The 20,999-nt window shown below is 42.8% G+C and overlaps 1 protein-coding gene across 1 annotated transcript in view; it reads right to left on the reverse strand.

Annotated features, from left to right (window-relative positions):
• The window catches only part of trim71 (tripartite motif containing 71, E3 ubiquitin protein ligase), a 39,026-nt gene that overhangs the window by 2,303 nt on the left and 15,724 nt on the right, over positions 1-20,999 (reverse strand). Inside the window, exons 2-6 of the mRNA XM_034240746.1 lie at positions 16,258-16,425; positions 8,186-8,320; positions 3,211-3,453; positions 1,489-1,986; positions 31-171 (exon numbers count right to left, since the gene is read on the reverse strand). Of these exons, the coding sequence (XP_034096637.1) occupies positions 31-171; positions 1,489-1,986; positions 3,211-3,453; positions 8,186-8,320; positions 16,258-16,425 (1,185 nt within the window). The remainder of the gene's footprint in view (positions 1-30; positions 172-1,488; positions 1,987-3,210; positions 3,454-8,185; positions 8,321-16,257; positions 16,426-20,999) is intronic.

Consider the following 20,999-nt stretch of genomic DNA (forward strand, 5'->3'; position numbering starts at 1 on the left):
CAGCTAATTTAGCACCTAAACATTTCCTACCTGCACTCGGTGATTGTCCTTATCAGCCACAATGATTCGTCTCTGACTGTCACATGCAACCCCGGCCGGACGGTCAAACTGTCCCGGACGGGAACCCAGAGAGCCAAACTTATGGTGGAAGGCACCGCAGGGCTTGAATATCTGGAGAGCGAAGAAACAAAAATGTTGATTCCAATTCAATGAACGCTCTAATTGTTTAAGAGAAAGGGTCAAACTCAGCTGTGTTTGTGCAGTTTCTACAAAATGTATTCTAATGCAGTGGTTCTCAACTGGAGGGTCACCATTTGTTCTATTAAGTGTGTGTGTGTGTGTGTGTGCGTGTGCGTGTGCGTGTGCGTGTGCGTGTGTGTGTGTGTGTGCGCGCGCGCGCGCGCGTGCGTGTGTGTGTGTGTGTGTGTGTGTGTGTGCGTGTGTGTGTGTGTGTAGGGAAGAATGGAAGCCAAATGCACTTTTCAACACTCAAACACAAAGTTTGTTTTGCAGACTCTCCACTATGTAAGCCACTTGGCACAAAAATCAACAGTGTGAAGTTAGCATGAACTGCTGAGTGAATGCTGAGTGGATGGTACATTACTTATAACCACTCTAAATTCAATTTAAGTCCAGATCGCTGTGGTGTTTAGTCGAGACAGACTGAAACAAAGGGTAGAATTACAGACAAAAGGAAGTGTGTATGTATATACATGGACAAGGGAATAATTGGTTATGTGTGTATGAATGTATATTCATGACATCATCCCCTCTGTTTGTACCACCGTTATTGAAATGAGAATTGCTGCAATGGGTAGCAAATGGAAGACATAGTGAGAACATATCTTAGACCTCTCTGCATATCAATGCTTTTTTGTTGCTTTCATTTGACTTAAAAAAAATGTGTTTCTTTTCATTTAATTTAATAAATGTTGTCTTTGTTGTGATTGACCTATACTTTATGCATAAACATGAGTTTGTATTCGAGGCAAAGTGCATCTGTTCACAAAATAAGTCGATCAATTAAAAAGTATTAAGGATTAAGACTTTTTATAGAGTTTGGAGCAAAAAATAAAGCCCTCTTTATAAATTGCTTTACCTACATTGAACTGGCCAGGGATAGTGAAGATTCATAACAAACATTCTTGTGATAGTGTGATTGAAGATCCAAATTTAAAAAAGCATTTCAAAAGTGTTTTTGTCGTATGCAGAAAAGCTAAAGCGTAGTGTTTGGCTATCAGAATCTTAGGTCCAGGGATACTTCTTCAACGCAACATACCATATACTTTAGACATGAAGCAATAAGAAAGAAAAACAGTGAGAAAAACAGTGCAATAAAAATGTAAATCCAGAGACAAGTAAACTATGTAAAAGTAGTAAAGAATAAGATAAAACAGAATGAAAAATTAAAAACCATACAGTGGAATAAAATAATGTAAATGAACTAACCAGATGTACGTGTTAAAAAGAGCAGGCAGAAGTCTCTACCTGTACGCGGTTGTTGCTCCGGTCGGCCACCACCACGTATCCCTCCTTGTCCACGCTGATGCCCCAGGGGCGACACAGCTGGCCGTCCCCCTCCCCCTCGTTCCCAAACGCTGCCACCTGTGAGCCCAGGGCTCCGTAGCTGCGCCCCGACTTCACCAGCACCTTGAAGGGGCTGCCCTGGATGTGCTGGTTACACACCAGCACCGACAGCAGGTGCTCCCCCTCACTCTTGGGCAGGTAGCCCACGGTGTACGAGCCGTTCTGGTGATCCGTGACCTCCACGGCCGTCAGGTGACCGTCCGGGACCGACATGATGATCGCTGACACCGTGTCGCCGCCGGAGAGACGAGGCTCGCCGTCATGGTCGTATCCAATCACAGTGAAGGAGGAGGGTTTGCCACGAAGGGCAGTTTTTAGACCCTCGCCGTGGGCTTTGGTGACGGGGGCGAAGGCTCCGCTGCTGATCAGACCCATCGACTGGACGGCTATGTACAGAGCCTGTGGGAAGCGTGACGGAAAACATTAGTGTGTTTTAAAGATTTACGCTCTTAACAGAATTCATTTAAATAATCCACAAGGTTAAACAGCCATAGCCCCTCTCCTCCAATCAGTGTTTTGTATTAGTCTTTTTATTGAACATGTTAGAAACAAAACAAACAATAATTATTATTTTAACAAAGAAGCAAATAAAAAAAATGTCAAGGTATTATTCTCAAATAGTTTCCGTCATGTTCAAAAGGGGAAAGAAGAAGCTTAAAATCGTTTCTGGTCCTATCCCCTCTAGCGTACATTGTTCATGAAAAAAGTTTAGGTCATCGTCATCTGTTATATTTGATTCATTGTTTTAAACAAATCATTTATTTGTACAAAAACAAATGACTTTTACAACGACAAGAAATAGCAAGCATGAGTTCACAGCTCCTGCTCATAACCATTCAGGATTTGGTTTCTACATAATTGTTTTAGTGTTGCTTTTCTTTAAAGGTCCCATGTCATGGCCATTTCTACTGATCATAATTCCGTTGTTGAGGTAAACTAAAATAGATTTATATTGTGCAATTTTCCAAACTCACATTGGTTTCTCAGACAGCACCTCGTATGTGTATTCACTCTCTGTCACGCCTTGTTGGAGCTCCTGCCCCCCCCTCCCTGTGAGCCCAGTGGCGGTCTGCGAGACACAGCGAAACCCAGCCCGAACACACACACACACACACACCTGCAGCCTGGCTGTGAGTCAGTGTGTGTGCTCACACACAAACTCAGAAACTCAGAAATCGGCAGAGCTGCAGCTGAGAAAAATTGAGTGTGTGTGTGAGGAAGTCCGTGGATTGGTCCAAATTGACCAATCCACGGACTTAACCTAACGGCTCTGCGGACGTAACTTAACGGCTCCACGGTTTGGTCCATTTGGACCAATGGGTCCATTTGGATATGGGCACGTCACTGTACCCAGGAAGAAAACAAGAAATCTCCAACGAGGCGTTCTGGGGCAGCATAGACAGGTATTTTCTGTGTTAGAGTTTTACTCGCTACAGGGTGTACTTTGAGGGTTAGTGACTCGCAGACCGCTTACATGCTTAAAAACCTTCATAACACACAAGGGGACGGGTAATAACCGGAAAAGCATGACATGGGACCTTTAAAACCTCATTTCTATTTTAGTCATCTTTCAGAGGATGTTGTCATGTTATGTTGTACTTTATTTTACAGGAGATGAGCTACCTGGTCTGGAGGAGTGAACATGAAGCGATCGTCCTCCTGCGCCTGCAGCAGACCCCGCAGAGCTTTCAGCTCGTGGATCTGAGTGAGCATTCGCTCTCGGGCCAGCAGGACGTCCAGGTGGCGGCCCTCGTCCAACACCTGGCTGACGGCGGCGATGGTGCTGTCCAACTTGGTCAGACTCTGGTGCAGTTTCTCCACCTGCAGGTACAGAGACTTGGCCTTCACCTGACGGATCTTCTCCACCTGAGAGGAGACAGAACCAGGAACTAGAACGTTAACAATCTCTAAAAAGGGGTTTTTATTGTTCAAAAAGCATATAAAGCACACGACAAAAACACTCTATTGATGCAGGAAATTATAAGGTTATATCTTGCATGATATATTTAAATCAGCACAGATAACATTAGGCAACTAAAACACAAACTATTTTTGCATTATTATTAGGGCCGGGACTCGATTAAAAAAATTAATCTAATTAATTAGAGGCTTTGTAATTAATTAATCGAAATTAATCGCATTTTTAATCGCATATAAATATTTAACCTGAGAACAGTGAGAAGCAATTTTTTTCACATGGATTTTAGTATACCATTAGGCGCATTCACACCGCAGTACTTTTCCCACAAAGGTTCATGAGAACTTAGTTCATGAGAACAAATGAAGCCGCTGACGTCACTTCTTCTTCTTCTGCTTTGGGTTTACTGGCAGGCCGCAAACCACTTCACGGCGTATACTGCCGCCCAAAGTCCCCGGCCGGAAGTCCCCGGAGTTGGGGACTGGCTTCAGTAGAAGCTGCTGGGAGTCCCAGCAGCTTCTACTGAAGCCTTCCGAGTAAATCGCCAGAACGCCGACACCTCCTCATCTCCACCGCTCCCATGTTTTATTTTGTGTTGCCATAAGTTAGTCTCTCTGCGTTTCTGCGCTGGGCTAATGCTAATGCTAATAATGCTAATGCGAGGATAATAAAATGGCGGCTTCACCAAACTTTTTGGGAGTTTTACGGGGCGTGGTTTGCAATCCGCCCAGCCAATCAGAAATATAGCTCTTTTCTCACAAGAGAGCCGTACGAAAGTCCCTGCTCTCTGCTCTCTAGCAGGGACTTTCGTGGGGGTAAAAAGGTTCTCATGAACTAATTTTAGTACCGGCTCTTTTTGGTGTGAACCATAGACTGTATGGTGTGAACGCGATAAAAGAGGCTAACGTCCACGCTAGCTGCTATATGTTTTTGCATTGAGGTGATACTTGAGGCTTGATGTGCTGCGGTGATATGCGAATTCATTTTTGCATAATTTGCACACAACCGTGCTCTTATCAACGCTTCCATCCGTCCGTTTTTTAAAACAACATTTCCCACTGTTGTTCACTGTGGTTTGTTGTTGTCTGAAGTCATGAACGTTAGTTGGTGCTCCAGTATAATCGGTACGCCTGAAACTCATCCAGTGAGAAACGTTCCGCGGTGCAAAAATAAGTGCGATTAAAATGCGTTAATTTTTGTGTAATTAATTCATCTTAATTAACGCGTTAAAGTCCCGGCCCTAATTATTATATTACAAAATTACACATTTATGTATTTTCAGGTTTGTCTGTTCCTGAAGTGATGCCACTATATGCACTCTATACAAGTGTGTGTGTGTGTGTGTGTGTGTGTGTGTGTGTGTGTGTGTGTGTGTGTGTGTGTGTGTGTGTGTGTGTGTGTGTGTGTGTGTGTGTCATACTGGTAAACTTCATTAAAAGATACCCCGATATAACACACGACTATGTCATTTTAAACATAAGATTGAAAGTGGAATTAAACAAGTCTCCTGGTAATCTAAACCCAGTGTGCCCACAGGGTGGCAGCAATGTGCTGACCATGCCAAGTCTCTCAGATATTCAGGAAGGAGAAGAAGAATATTTGGCTGATATGCTACTAGTTGCATGCATACAATTTTTTGACTGGGCATCAGTGTGTCTAAAGTCTGGTACAATGCAGGTTAAGTGAAGTGACTTGAAGTAGCAGAGATGCATCTACAAGAGACACTATTAAATGTTTACTTAAAGTTAATGGGCATGGACGAGAAATAGTACATTACATGGTAATTAACAAATGAATGTGATTGACAAAATGTGCTTGACTTGGTATGGTTGTTTACTACTACATCATATGTAATTCTGTGTCATTACTATTCATGACTCCCTGATTGTGATACAGGAAATATGGATGTTATCTATGTTGGGAAGCTCAATTGAAAATCCTTTTTAATCCTTTCATTCAAACATACAAAATGAAATACTGCAACTGTAGATAGGTACATCTTAAATGTTTGTAATACATTCAAACAAAAGGGTAATACTAATGCATATTCTATAAGTGCTAAATCGTTAGCTGTGAGTCCAATTTGCATCACAGTTAGTATTTCTTAAGCAGTTTTAAGGGATTAATGCAGGTTTGTTGCTTCTGTCTGAACAATACAACAGAAGACAATAGGACAACAATGAGCATACAAAGTCAACTATACAAAGAGATACCAGGGTCTGCAGCTCACAAAATGAAAAGTGGTTCAGGAGTGATTTATTCAACCGAAGGTGAAGAAAATAAATTAACTTGTCACTAAACCACCACACATCTCTGTTCCCTTTAGAAGCCAGGTAGAGTTACGATACAGTCGGTGAGAACAAAGAATTAAAGAGGGTGGCAGAACCTGAGAAGCACAGATTGGGCTCTTGCTTAACGTCAGCAAACAAAAAGAGTAAAACACAATAGCCTGACTGCTTCTATGGCTAGAAGGACTTCTGATAGTGGGGAGGGACTGTGAAAGAAACAAAAGAGAGGGGCTCTTTTGTTAATCCTTGGCGTAAGTGGAACTGCAATTTGCATCTGTGTGACTCGAGTTACACTTTATAGCCACGCAGGACAATGACTCAAGTTAGGCTGTCTAATGGGCAGACATGGAGTTTGAGTTGAACACACTCATTGGTAGGTTGGTATGTATTTCAAAGAAGTACTGAGCGAAAAACCCCAGAGACAGCAAGAAGGACTGCTCTTTGATGTAATAACACCTTATCATTTACCATGCTAGCCAACGCCGGTGCTACACATTCACAACCTACACAAGACACACCCAGACTCACACTTTCAAGTCAAATATTTCACCCCTGAGTAACTTTATACTATTGTTTTTGCTGTCATCTCACAGCCATGAATCACTCTAGAGCAGAGCCACAGAGCTGAGTCACTGCAGAGCGCCTTCCTAGATTTAGTTTCTGTTTTCCGGACACCACTGTGAGCCCGTGGCCATCACACAGGCTCACCGTACAGGAAACACTAGCCGAGTCATTTCCAATATCTTGTCTGAGTCAGCAGAGGACAGCTCAACTTACAAGCTTTATTCACCTGAGTCAATGACAGCATAGGAACGTGATAGCATGCCACCACTGCAGTCTTACTCAGCTCAAATGACCAAACTCGGTATTATTGAGGTATCACAGATGATACTTATTTCTAAGGAATTTCTGTTCTTTTAGTCCCAAGTTGAGGATTTTGTAGCGTATATTGGCAATGATCGATATCATCTATGATTAGGTTAATTTATTTACCTTTAGAGGGGGAATGATTAATTATTAGTTTAGCCAAAATGTATTATTTAATGACTAATCGATTGTTGCTTCTTACAAAATGACCCTTTGCTAAGCCCCGCCCCTTTGTTGTTGTAGTAGCAGCTGCAGTCGGCAGAGCTCACGTGTGCACACACACACCTTAATACTCAGAGAAACAAATATTGTACATCTACTTATTGATATTTATAACATTTGTGTGTGTGTGTGTGTGTGTGTGTGTGTGTGTGTGTGTGTGTGTGTGTGTGTGTGTGTGTGTGTGTGTGTGTGTGTGTGTGTGTGTGTGTGTGTGTGTAGGGTGCTTTGGTTGCCTGTAATGACTTTATCAGGGCAGGGATAAGGGGTCCTGTAGTGGTGTATAAAGGATTAAAGAGGGAACACGGGTAAGTGAAAACCTCCTCGCTGACACTCTGACCTGCACACACACACATGCACACTTGAGAGCTGTAAGATCTGAGGGAGAAAATACACAAGTCAGTTTTTACAATGTCACCGAGCCTGCTCTCAGGAGGAAAGGGGAAATAAGAGTTGGGTGGACCGGTGGGTGTTCGGATAAATCATCCGTGATGTTCTGTAAGGCTACAGCAACACATTTCACACATGTACGCACATTTAACTTCCCGTTTTCAGTTGTAGTTAATAGACGCAGATTTTGTGTGTTTGACTGGTATAATAGCATGCATGTAGCACAACATGGCTCAGGGATGAGGGTTGTTTCTTTCACCCAAAACCCAGCTCCTTCTCTGGGTAACCTTAAATCTGGGGGGCCTTCAGAGGGTTCCTGTTTAACCTTAAGCTACTACAAGGAGTTCTTCACTGGTTATGAACCTGCTCAATTGAATACTCTTTATGACTTTAATAAGCAAACAAGATTATCAACATAACATGCGCCTTAAAAGCACACACCTTTATTCTCCCTAACGATGGCTCTACCAGTGTGTACCAGGCGGGTATCAAAGGATATACAATACATTCAAAAAGGGACCATATTTGGGATTTTGGTCCCTCCAGAGGGAATTTCTCTCCTAAACACCCCCCATCTCCTTTGTCTGCTTCCCTAACATAATGGCATCACTATGTAACACTTCTATTGGCTAGCGCTCAAACACATTGTACGTGATAGGCTAAGGGGCGGGACATCTCTAAGCGGTTGACCAATCACATCAGAGCCGACCAGCTAACCAATCAGAGCAGACAGGGCTCTGGTTTGAGACAGAGGGTGAACAGAGGTTCTGCAGCACAGGCAGTATGAGAAAAATAAAGAGCTTTTTGAACATAATAACATGTCACAGTAGAGGCGCAACATAGGAATATGAAACTGAAAACTAGCATGATATGGTCAAGTGAGTTGACGTTGATAAAGATGCGGGCAGCAGCTCACCTTCCACAGTAGTTCACACTCCCTCTCCTCTAAAGCTTTCTTGTGTCGGAGCACGAGGGCCTTCACTTCGGTCTGCACCACCTTGGCTTTGATCTCCACCTGCTCCGCCATGGCCTGGACCTTCTCCATGCTTAGCTGTCGAAACAAAACACAATGATGGAAGGAGAGTTAGCAAGTGTTTCCTTACAGTTTACCTTTTTTTATTTCAATTTTCACCTTGGTTATGAAGTTATATCATGACTGATGTCCACCTTTATCAGTCCCAAATGAAACCACACCATCATGTCACAGGGCCAAGTATCTAGATGAGATTTTTAGTAGTCCACGCTTGAAAAATTGTAGTTTCAGCTCGGCATTGTTCCCTATTATGCTTTTTGGGGTTTTCCCTTTCCTGTGGTGTGTTATAGAAATGAAAATGGTCTGTAAGGGCTAACATCCCAAGGTCTTCCACACTACCCCCCCTGCCTGAAACCCCTTAATAGTACTCCTTTGTTTACTTCCATTACATAGTGACATCGCTAGAGTTAGGGGAGGGTAATATTGGTACGGTTATACACACAAACAGAAAAATCATTAAAAAAAACTGGAAAAATATGTGGAAATTAGCAAAGATAGCGTTATCTCTCACTGCAGTGTAACAAAGGAAAGGTGGACGTCTAAAGGCACACCACCTCCTGCTCTGTTTTATTACTCTGGTGAGACACAGATGACACCCAGAAACAGGATGCACAGGACCAGGAAACATTAAAAACAGAGGACACTGTACGGGACATCTTTCCTGGCAGGCCCATGCTCTAACACCTGCTCAGCTTTGCGAATTTGTTCCTTTCTCACGTTTGGCGGCTACTTTAGAAGGGAAAGGGAAACAGGGGTAGGAAGTCACTTCCCACTGCACAAAATGATGCTACTTCCTGCTGATTTAACCCAGACTCAGTCCTGATATTCAAAGTGGGCATCGTGGGAATTATAAGCACTACATTTGGGACACTATAACGCTCATAATTTATTAATTAATGTTTTGAAAAGTGTCAAAGAAATTGAGAAAAGTGTCAAGAAATAAAAAATGGCATTGCACATTTGGTACGATTTTTTAGGCTTGATTACATATTTGTTTATCGGAAATGTTATTAACTTAACTTTATTTTAATAATCATACATTTAAATTGTATGATGTAAATTAAAATGATACTCTCAATAGATTAGATAGAGTTTTTATTTTATAAATAGTTCGGTATGTTTGATATTCTATTTTTAAAAACATGCAAATTGCTTTTGGGTATTTTAGGTCCTGAACAAGAATCTATTTTACTTAATAATGTAGACACTGTTTCTTCATTACCCTAATAAACCCAGGCACTGAAATACAGCTGTTTGGCATGAACTGAAGGTGTAAGCTTTTACCACCCCCAATTTTGGGCTTAATGCAAATTTCCCTCTTTGTCTCCCTCCCTCTCCCTGCTGTGTTTTATCTGGCTTTTCCTGTGGCGTTTTTCTGGGAGGTCACAGGGTGAGCCGGACCTCACAGGGACGATGGGGAGGTGGGATAAGGCCTCCTTTGTGATATCGGCCGCAGGGATCAGAGGTCCCCGAAACCTCTACAGGTCATGATCTGCCACCTCTGTCTTAAGACACATACCGCCCTCCCCCACTGCTGCCCTGCAGGAACAAAGCCTGGCAGCACGCCTTCTTTCTCTTTCCCCTGGCCATTTGAGGTGGGCAGCTAAATGGTCAAATAAATCCGGCCCCCAGAGAGAGAACAGCAGGGGGGGGGGGACTTTTGGAAGAATCGGGGGAGTTTTATCAATACATGAGGAAAGAGAAAGGGAGGAAACATGAATGCTCCAACACCCTTTTTTCCGGTTAGCTTTGTGTGTTCCTCTAAAATGCAAAATCCCTTCTGTTTTGTCAAGTAATTAATCAATAATAAATGTTCCTATTTTTTCTGATTTGTTTTACTGCAGCTCAGTTTTCCCTTTTCCCTTTCACACCAACGCGTTTTCAGCTCCGGCTCGGAGCTGGAGCCTGAAAAGTACCGTTTTTTTCCTGTTCACACCGCAGCGGCGCCGCCTCTTAGCTCCGGAATCTGGTTCACTTCCAGCTCCAAAAAATTGTCGGTCTAGAGGCAAGAGCTTCGGAGCTAAGAGGCGGCGTCGCTTACTTCTCTCTTACGTCGAGGCGGGGGCAGGGGCAGGGGCATGGGCGGGATCAACCTCCTGAACAACAACAAAATGCCTGCGTTTTAACCAGTTTGTACACAACGATGGAAAACCGTTCGATGTGAGGGATTTCCGCGCGGTTTGGATTTTATGAAGCAGGCACGTAAACGGTGACGTCATGACGCAGCAGCGGCAGCTCTGGGCGGTGTGAACAGAGCGGGAGCAGAAAAGGGAAACCGGAGCTGAACCAGAAAAGATCCCGCTCGGAGCTAGAAAGGGAAATGCGCTGGTGTGAAAGCCGCATTAGTGGCTTTGGAACCAAATGGTTGCCGGTTCAAGTCCCGATTGGAAAAAAAGTACAAAGTGTGGACTGCTTACTGGATAAGTCTCCTTGAGCAAGGCACAAACCCCCCAATTGCTCCCTAGTGGAATAAAACCTCAAATTGTCTCCGACACCCCTCCATAAAAAAATCTATGTGTTTGTGCATGTGTGTATCTTAACTGTGTGTAAAGAAAAACTGAATTTCCTTGATTAAGTGGCTTCTTCTTCTTCTCTTAATATCCCTCCCTGTCTCAGTGTCTCCATCTCCTCTCTTTGCGTCTTCCTCTCAACATTTCCAGAAAGGCACATCTTGTTACACAAAGAGGGTGAAACCAACCAATCAAATTGCGTGACGCAACTCTGACCAACTAGGAGGTCACAAGCCTGGAGTCGGAGGTCAGGGAAGATAATGGATGTGGAGTGGGCGGAAATTTCCGACCTCAGGGGACAGAGTGGAGCGTGTGTGTGTGCTTGTGTGTATTATCTGGCGTCAGCATTAACTCTCATGTTGACCTGGGCCAAAATAGACAAACGCATGATAAACCAAGGTAATGCCAGATGGTAGGGGGGTTTCTTATGACTCAGCACAGATCCATGTGCTGTTCATTACATAAATTATTGGAATTTGTCTCTCATTGGTCAAGATAACGTGTGTGTTGTGGTATTATCTTTAGCTTTACTAACCATAGCCTGGTGAATGCTATTTAACTAGGCAGTGTTGTGATATGTGGGAATTTGCAGAACACCCAGAGTGACACAAGTATCTGTCCATTAAGGCACAAAGCGAGACCCGATCACACAAAGGTCAAGCTCTGAGGAAGAGATACAGTACATGCCTACGTGTCACATGACCTTAGTGGAACAGCTAGTATTTCAAGTTTAATAGAAAGGGTCATAACACAACCACACCTCCCAGGCACATTAGACAACGCTAGGGAGTGATCCAGTAATGTTACCCCTTTTAGCTGTGGCTACAACTCATAACTCATTCATATCCACAAACGTAAATAACTTTTATTATCCCCTAACATGAGATCAAAATGTATCCAATAGCAACCACCTCCATATACCTTGAGTTTTGGGCTTACGAGAAAACGTAAGCAGCATGCTAAGCTAGTGAGCATGGCTAACAGTTCCAACTAAACATTAGCATGTTAGCACACTTTCATGTTTAGCTGAGACTACTTCTGTGCCTGAATACAGCGGCTAAACTGGCAGTTGTAGAAATAACTGTAGAAATCCAATTGCTTATCAAAATTGTTGTTAATTTGTATTATTTCAAACAACTAATCATGTACGTTTTGTTTTTTTTAATCGTCATTTAAAAACACAACAAGACGTAAATTAGAGCACATAAAGGGTTTGAGATTTGGTTATAAACAACCACGTTTCTTGACGTGAATTGAATTTTTTTATTGAAAAGTGTGTGAGTTCCTGAATCTGATTTATATAAATGACGCTCCTTTATGCTAATTAGGCAGCATTATCGAACATAACAATCCATCTGTCTTTGTAATCCAGCATATTGTTATATATGTGTTCAGGTTGGGATTCTCTAAAACATCAAACCTTTTGAGGTTAATCTTCCCGTTTCCTTAACGTTCTTTATCATGTTTAACTGTGATAGGCACACCTCTATCAGAGCCATAGCACCAGGGATGGCTAAGTATTTAATATTGAACACTAATAATCTATGTTTTTGTATTATATTCTATTGTCAGTCTTGCAACTTTCCTAAAAAAAAAGTGTCGAATAGCAAAGAGAATCAGGACTGTTTAGGCAAATATCAAACTGTTACGGAAACCTCTCACCCTTTTTTCACTTATTATGTCACTGTATGGATTGGAAACAACGGGGGGTCTAGGAGGCTGCCACCCAATCTATAATTACGTAATTGTAGGCAGGGTGTGTGTGTGTGTGTGTGTGTGTGTGTGTGTGTGTGTGTGTGTGTGTGTGTGTGTGTGTGTGTGTGAGAGGAAGAGGGGGAGGGGGGAGGAGTGGATGGGTGAGTGCCTGAAAAGGGGGTAGGGCAAAGTGTTCCTTTCTCAGAAATCCTTTAAATACCTCATCTACCCTCCCCCATCCTCCTCTCCGTTCCTCCACCCCTGTGACCTCCAGCCCTGCCCCCGCCAGACCTCACCCCATGTGACCCACCCCCTTTCAGGGCCAGCTGGACACCTCTAACCCCAGGCGTCCCAGCAGCCCCTGCACTGGTCAAACTCTCAAACACATTCAGGCTGATCATCTGTGCAGAGCGACGCTGGAAACACACAGCTGCTCTCCGCGGCGTCTCCAGGAGATGGATGAGTTTGGGTTTGTGCGGCTTGACCTTTACAAGGATTGTCTTTTTGTCAGACCTTGAAGAAATCATGCAGATGAGCTTCCCGCAGTTAAAGACTTAAATTAGGTTGGCCTTTTTGAATCCGGTGGAGTGATTCAAGCAGGTTTTCTTTTGAACCAATTATAAGGACATCTGGTCGTGTTGTCTTGAATTTATATTCCGTTTTTACACACTTTGATTCGGACAAAATCTGATATTAGGATTATACCTATATTCTGATATGAGGATGAATACCGTCTTAGATTTTGGTTTTTCCTGCTGTAAAAGGTTGCTTTACAGTGAATGGATGTCATTTTCTGAATTTACTTGACTGTTCGAGCTATCACATTATTAACCTTTGCTCACTAAGAAATAAATCAACATTACTTGTCAATATTTGTCAAATTTCTCATTGTTAAAATATTTTGTGAAAGCATCAACCCTACAATACTGTCACAATATTGATATTGAAGTATTTGGACAAAAATAGTAATATGGTTTTCTTTATGTCCCCCAGCTCTAGCACAACACTAAGTATTATTTTATGCATATTTTATGTTTCCCTCAAGACTGCTGCATAAGTTCAAGCTTTTACAGTAGGAGTAAAAAAAAGTTAAGTGTTTTACATTCGATTGCATTAAGGCTTTATGATATCCTTCACAGTAGACATTTGAACATATCAAATTGCTGATCACCACTTCCATTGAATTTTGGATGATTTAGTCAACTTTGTAACATCCATGGTGTTCCCGGTCAAAAATGACCGCCATAAAGAAAAGGAATTAGTAATCATCCGGATCAAGGGCGCCGGAAGCGGGGGGGCCAGGGGGCCATTGGCCCCCCCGCTTTACGGCCCTGCCCCACATTTTCGCAGCAGCGGATGCCGCGGAACACTGTACACATCCCGTTTCAATAATTCCCCTCTACTCTAAAGTCGCATCTAAAAAGAACGCTGTGTATATTTTGTTATTTTTGATTGTTATATTCAATCTCATTAGCTACAGGCATTTTTTAAGCTTGTAAAGGGAAGAACACAGCTCGCCTCTCACTCGCCACTCAGCTCTCCCACAGCGCCGCTTCCCCTCCCTCCGCTGACATTATGAATGTAAGGCATATAGTAATTATAGATAACACCGCAGGGTCCGTTACAGTTTGTTTTTATCTGATTTCAAATAAACAAAGTCTTGGCTTTCAGAATGTTAAACTTGTTTCGGCAAATTCAGATGATAAATACAGCTTTGAAGCTTTTAACGGCATAATTACAAGCGGAGAACGGAGTAACTTGACGTCACAGTAAGCATAACAACAGCCGGTGTTTCTCCTGAGAGTTTTCCCCGGGAAACAAACGCAAAAATACACCAACACACACACGTATACACACACACACACACTCGCGAGCTTCCCCCAGACCAGTAATCCAAACGAAAATATCTTCCCTCCGTACTACTTTGATCATTTGCTCCGTTAATAATCAATCAGATCGATCCAGAGAAGAGGAAACTTTAAAGGCCTTTTTCTCAAAATGATGACTGTGACAGTCATTATATAATGTGACATATTTTGCTTAATATAGTACAAAAACAATCCTGATATCATTAGAAAGCTAGGAATCTCCTCTTTCCAACAGTGTATACCACTCAAAATGTGTCTTCGGATCAATGCGACTGACTTCGATGGAGCAGCAGGTCACTTTGCATTAGGTAAAATACAGCAGGCAGACATAACAGGAAGAATATGTACATTTTAATCCAATCAAATAGGACATTGTCACACCATTCAAATGTATCCATGTACATTACAACCAATAACAAAGCTTAGATGTGTTTATTTGTTACGTTGTTTACGTTATGTGTTACGTTGTTCAGTGTGTGTCAGCCGTTAACCTAGATAGATAAACTTGCAAACATGTCAGAAGAACCGGCGCATAAGAAAACAAAATACAGTCAAACTAAGCTGAAATTCAACAACTTGAATGTCACATCCCTGACATCCACAACTCCGGAGCCTGGTCCTTCAACCATAGAACCAGCGCAGCCAGATGAACCCCAGCAGCAGCTCTGCGGCCGCAGAGGCTGTCAAAACCGCCGCCGCCGGCATCGTTGAACCGAAACAGGCTGGTTCCGACTGCATGGAGGTTTGTTGTCGGGACATTGTGACGGGCCAATAAAAGCTTATTTGGGCAAAGAGAAAGGTACTTCAATGCAGAATGGTACAAAAACAGAGAGTGGTTAATTATTTGCAAAACCACTAAACGAGCCTTCTGTGAAATATGCAGATGTGCTGCTGTCAAACGGCTTGTAACTTTCTCCAAATGTAGAGATGACAGCTTTGTAAATACCGAGTTAATAACTGCAACTTTTCACAGAGCTTACTTCAGTCAAACACCAGTCAACATTCAGCTTGTCAAACAAGAGCGTAGCAGGAAAAAAGAAGAGATGGAATGAGCAACTGCGCTGTCATATGTGGGCTAGTCTGTATAGTTTAATTTACAGGAAAGGAGTGAGCAGAGGGTTGAGTTGTCCATTCTTGTTCTGTTTTCTCTGACTATCTTCCTCCTGAAGACCCTCTCAGACTTTCATTTGCTCGCGCTACTAAAGAGACAAGTTACCATGGAAACCAAACAATGGTGTAGCTGTATTGAAGTCCGAGTGGAAACAGTAACATTTGGTGCGTTATGTTAGAATGAAACAAATCAGATTTAGTCAGAAATCGGGAGAAATGCGGGATAAATATGACCCCGGGAGGAAAACGGGAGTCTCCCGCGAAAATCGGGAGGGTTGGCAAGTAGGCTATGTCACATGCACTTTTTGGCCCCCCCCACTTCTGAAATGAATCCGGCGCCGCTGATCCGGATCGGATCAGATAAAACACACACACATCTAGAGTGTGTGTGTGTTTTATCTCTCCTTATGTGCCCAATCCCCCCATGTGAATCACACCTGGCACTCAAACACACAGAACAATTTGATACATTTCCCACTCTTATGTGCCCATCCCCCCACATGGATCACACCTGGCACACGCAATACATGTTCAGTGTCTATTCTTTGGATATTTACTGCAGTTTTTCATGTATACCAGTAGTCTGATACAATATTTACAGTTTGAAAGGGTGTTAAATGAAATTTGGTGATGATTAATGGTTTTTGTGTAAATGTAATAGTTAAAACAGGACCGGTCAAATTTGACCGCGAATACCAAAGTAAGGGGGGGAAAACGAAGACAATAGGAGGGTTAATCCCTTTGAAAGTGTCTGTCCTGGTTCATGTCTCACCTGCACAGCCTGGCGTCCCTGCTGGGCGTCTGACAGCAGCTGGATGGTGATGGACCTGCAGTCCTGTACGGCGTCCTGTAGATAGACGAAGGTATGGCCCATGTGACGGCCCACACTGCACTCCCGACAGATAGGCACCGAGCAGGTTTCACAGAAGAACAGAAACACCTGGGAGAACAGGGAGACAGACAAATCAGCTTTTTGTTCCCAATTAAACAGCAAAAGAGAAATCCTATGGGACTTCATATAAGACTTCGATCAAAGCTATACTCATAAATTGACAAGCTCACTCATTTTAAAATGCATGAACAACTGACTAATCATTTGGAATACTCTCATTGTTGTTCAGATAGACCCTCAAGAAGTCCTTAAAGGTGCTCTATTCTGCTCATTTTTAGGATCATATTTGTATGTTGTGCCTCTACTATGACATGTTCAAAAAGTGCTTGAGACTGACCGATCATTTTTAAATATTCACATTATCCCTCAGATTTTCATTTGTATATGTATGCCTAATTCAATGACATTTCTATTACGTTCTTACTATTTATAAACATTTAAAGATCTTCATGTTTAAATAATGTAAGGCCAAAAAGTCCCTGTCTATTGAAAAATACACACACACACACACACACACACACACACACACACACACACACACACACACACACACAACACACACACACACACATTACACACACACACACACCACACACACACACACACAACACACACACACGACACACACACACACACACACACACACACACACCACACACACACACACACAGCACACACCACACACACACAGCACACACACACACACACACACACACACACACACACACACACACACACACCACACACACACACACACACCACACACACACACACACACACACACACACACATACACACACACACACACACACACACCACACACACACACACACACCACAACACACACACACACACACACACACACACACACACACACAATTAATGAGAAAAGCCCATGAATGATGAGCAAGTCATCCATATGCATGTGTTAGCAGGGAGGCTCCATCGGCAGCAGCACCCTAGAGAGTTTCTCTTTTTTCTCAAACACAGAGGGACTAAAATACTCATTCTGAACAAACTCCCAACAGCTGTGGAGGAGGGTCATTAAGGGATGTCACATAATTCAAACTATGTAATACTGTCAATGCATGCAACAGTCTAATACCTGATGTGATTAATGCTTGAAAGCATTCTGTTCTTTGTAAATGTATTATTTCTTAATAACATGCATTTTTTTTAATGTTGAATAATAGACCTTTGAAAACCATTTTATACTATTAAGTAAAAATCACTCTAACAGCTGGCTATTGACTTTATTGGGATGGTTTACAATCAACACTGATTGCCAGGAGAAATGACTTTGCAGTGTTCATGGTTAATTATCCACCTGAGTTCTGATTGGCTGTGATGGAAACATCACCTGGGTTGGCACGCTCATTTTCTACACAAGTGATGCATAATAAAAGGAAATCATTAAGGATTAAGACAATAATTATACTTTCTTAACGTTCATTTATCTCTTCTTCAAAGCTAGACATTTAGGCCACGTCCACAGTGAGATGAAAACTAAAAACAAACCGAGGTCGATATCAAAAAAGTATTCCGTCCACACGGAATCTGCACCAGAAATGTGTCCGTCCAAACGAGACCGCTCAACCCGCTGGAGACGCTGTAGTACATATGCCGGGCCTGTAAGTGGCGCTGTACTTCCGCCACAAAATACACCAAAAGCAGCGAATAAGACCCCCCGGGCATGGTTGCCATGGTTGCCCTGTTTATTCTCCGCAGTGGATTTAGCAACATGTAGTTCAGGTAGTTCTCTATGTCCACTTGCTGCTGATGGTTGTGGTAGAGGAGCTGTAGATGTTGCACTAACATCTGTGGCATGGCCAGTAGCATCTGGAGCACGAAAGCAACCCTGTGATCCGCCATTGTTGTTGTTGTTGTTGGCAAAACACATCAGCGGTGACGCGGGGGTGAGCAGCAGAGGTGGGGCTATGGCGTCATCGTTATCAGGAAATGATCGTATACACGGAGCCGTTTGGCCCTCCAGAGCGTTTCGTCCGCAGATCTACCCACCTTGGGAGCCGTTACCGTTTTCGTTATCAGCGTTTCCGTGTCGGCCTCGTGTGGACGAACCGTCTATACGATAGAGAACTGTAGCGGATACAACCCGTTTTGTCTCCGTGTGGACGGGGCCTTAGTCACACAGTGATTTTACTGCGCTGATCATCATGAACCCACTTAATTTGAGCTTTACAGAAACACAATAAGACTAATTTAATCCATCTTTATTACTCCTTCACTGTGCCAACAATCACCAACTCTGATTTAAGAGTTTGAAAAATAAACTGAATATGTACAAATATATTAAAAAAGAGGCCAATGCTACATTTTCACTGGCTTCCACCATTGTTTACCAATCCTGGTTCCAGAGGCCTGTACTACGAAGCAGGATTTTCGCTTAGCCGGCTAACTTCAGGGAAAACTCGGGGTTTCTGGTCCTACGACGCTGGTTCTCTTTTTAGCGGGCTAGATCTCCATGGTAACTTATGCTGTGCGGCTAACCTGGTCGGGACCAGGTTAGGTTGCAGGCTAAGAGATCAACTCAGTGAAAGCACTGCCTGCTGACCAATCAGAGCTCAGTGTGCGGAGTTTAAAGCGATCAAGTCATATTACAGGAGAAAGGAAATACAGTTTAAACTGCCGTTGCAGGAAAGACGGCTGGCAAAAATCACCGACTGTGTGAACGTGAACATTAATAGAATATCACCTCCCATCTTCAGAGCAATCTGACTATTATAACATTAGTGTTAAGAAAGCTTAATTAAATATCTGCCACAACATAAGTAACTGGATCAAAGTAACATTACGTACAGTCCACGGCACTGTGAGTGCAGACGTCAATATGTCCCATTATCATTCATATCACATCATAATGTATCATATATTTCCTTATCTGAGTCAGCTTCTTGAGCCGTATCTGGCCGTGCAACACTTAGGCCTACAGTGTCACATACTGTATGCAGAAGTATTATTTTAAGCAACACATTAAGTTGACGAAACACTGGAGTCAAATGTAATTAAAGTCAGATCGTGTCTTAGCCGTCTAAGACACGATCTGACTTTAATTACATTAGACTCGAGTGTTTCGTCAACTTAATGTGTTGCAGTGATATCATAAACCTGTTAATGTACGCATTCAAACACTTGTTCTTTTGCCAGCTGTATTCACCTTGCAGGTGCAGCTATGTGGCTTTGATCCTGGATAAAGTGTTTAAGTCATGGATGTTTAAAGTTTAACTTCTTCATATTCTACTAATATTAAAGTTCACTTTTCATTCAGGAAGTATGACGCTGCGCTGTCAGTACGCTTCTCCATGTTTGTGATTGGTCGAATGCTCCAAATACCACCCCTTTCATGTGAACGCGCACCTAACTAGATAGGAAACGACTGGCTTGAGCGATCCACTTGATAACCAGCGTTGTAGGACCGCTTAGCGAGAGCGCGTATGTTTTGGATTAGGCCAACCGGCTAACTCAAACATATCCAGGTTAGGTTGAACCAGCTTCGTAGTACAGGCCTCTGGTCCAAAAAGAAGCGTCTGTGACACGCCAAAATGAAAAGAAACCGCAAAAAAAACAAGCGTGGAGAAAATACAGTTTAAAATCAACTTTCCCAATTGTTAAACCAACACATGAGGTTTATTTCACTGGGAAAGGGTGTTATGCTGGCAGGTATGCTTCGATTTGGTATATAATACGCATGACAGGTGAAGTAAAAGCATCCCTGATCATACTTGAGAAAAAAGCCCCATGGGATCAGAAGGCAAGATGTCATTTAACCTTTGTTCCTAAAACCTAAGCTTTGATCTGAACCCCTTGTCTGAATGTTGATTGTTTGTAATGGAAGGCTAATTAAATATGCAGTAGCCATCATATCCCAAAGAGACACCAGATGAATGGCCTCCAATGGCAGGAGACCTGAGTGGATGGGGAGGGGCCGGCAATCAATACATCAATAATGGCTGTTCCCCCAGGGAAGCAGCATAATCTAATGACACACACAAACACACACCCTTCTTCCAACTTCCTCCTCCTTTCTGCCTTAAACTCTTCTTCAATCCTTTTCTTTTTCTTGCCTGTCTCTCTTTCTGCTGTCCTACACTTCAGTCTCTGCACCGCTCTGTCACTCAATGTTCTCCCCCGTGAGTCCCATCCTAACCCAACCCCCCTCACCACATTGCCATCTCCTAAATTCCAAGGGGACGGCACAAACAAAAGCCAGGAATTCAGCTGGGCTCCAGAGTGGAGGAGGAAAGTGGAGATGACGGACACCGGGCTAATGGGGATGAGGGAGGGATTCTGGTGACCCAAAATATCTTCAGGACAGAGATCTGCAGCTAATCAAAGGAAGCTGTGCCAATATTGCCGATTACGTGAAGAGTAATATCTAATGATTGTATCCCTCTACTGTTGCTTATTGGCCAATTACTGAAAGCTGCAGCTCCCACAAAACCCTCAACATATCAGATCACAGTCAAAAAGCCTTACTGGTAATGATTTGTTTCTTTAGCGAAGATAGACAAGATAGGATTACTTTGTGCTTAAATCAATTGTTTTAATACCATCAAACAAAGTCTCCACACCTGATTTCATCAATGCTCATGATCGTCTCTTGT

The sequence above is a fragment of the Gymnodraco acuticeps genome, unplaced genomic scaffold (genome assembly GCF_902827175.1).
Source record: "Gymnodraco acuticeps unplaced genomic scaffold, fGymAcu1.1, whole genome shotgun sequence".
Taxonomy (NCBI): Eukaryota; Metazoa; Chordata; class Actinopteri; order Perciformes; family Bathydraconidae; genus Gymnodraco; species Gymnodraco acuticeps.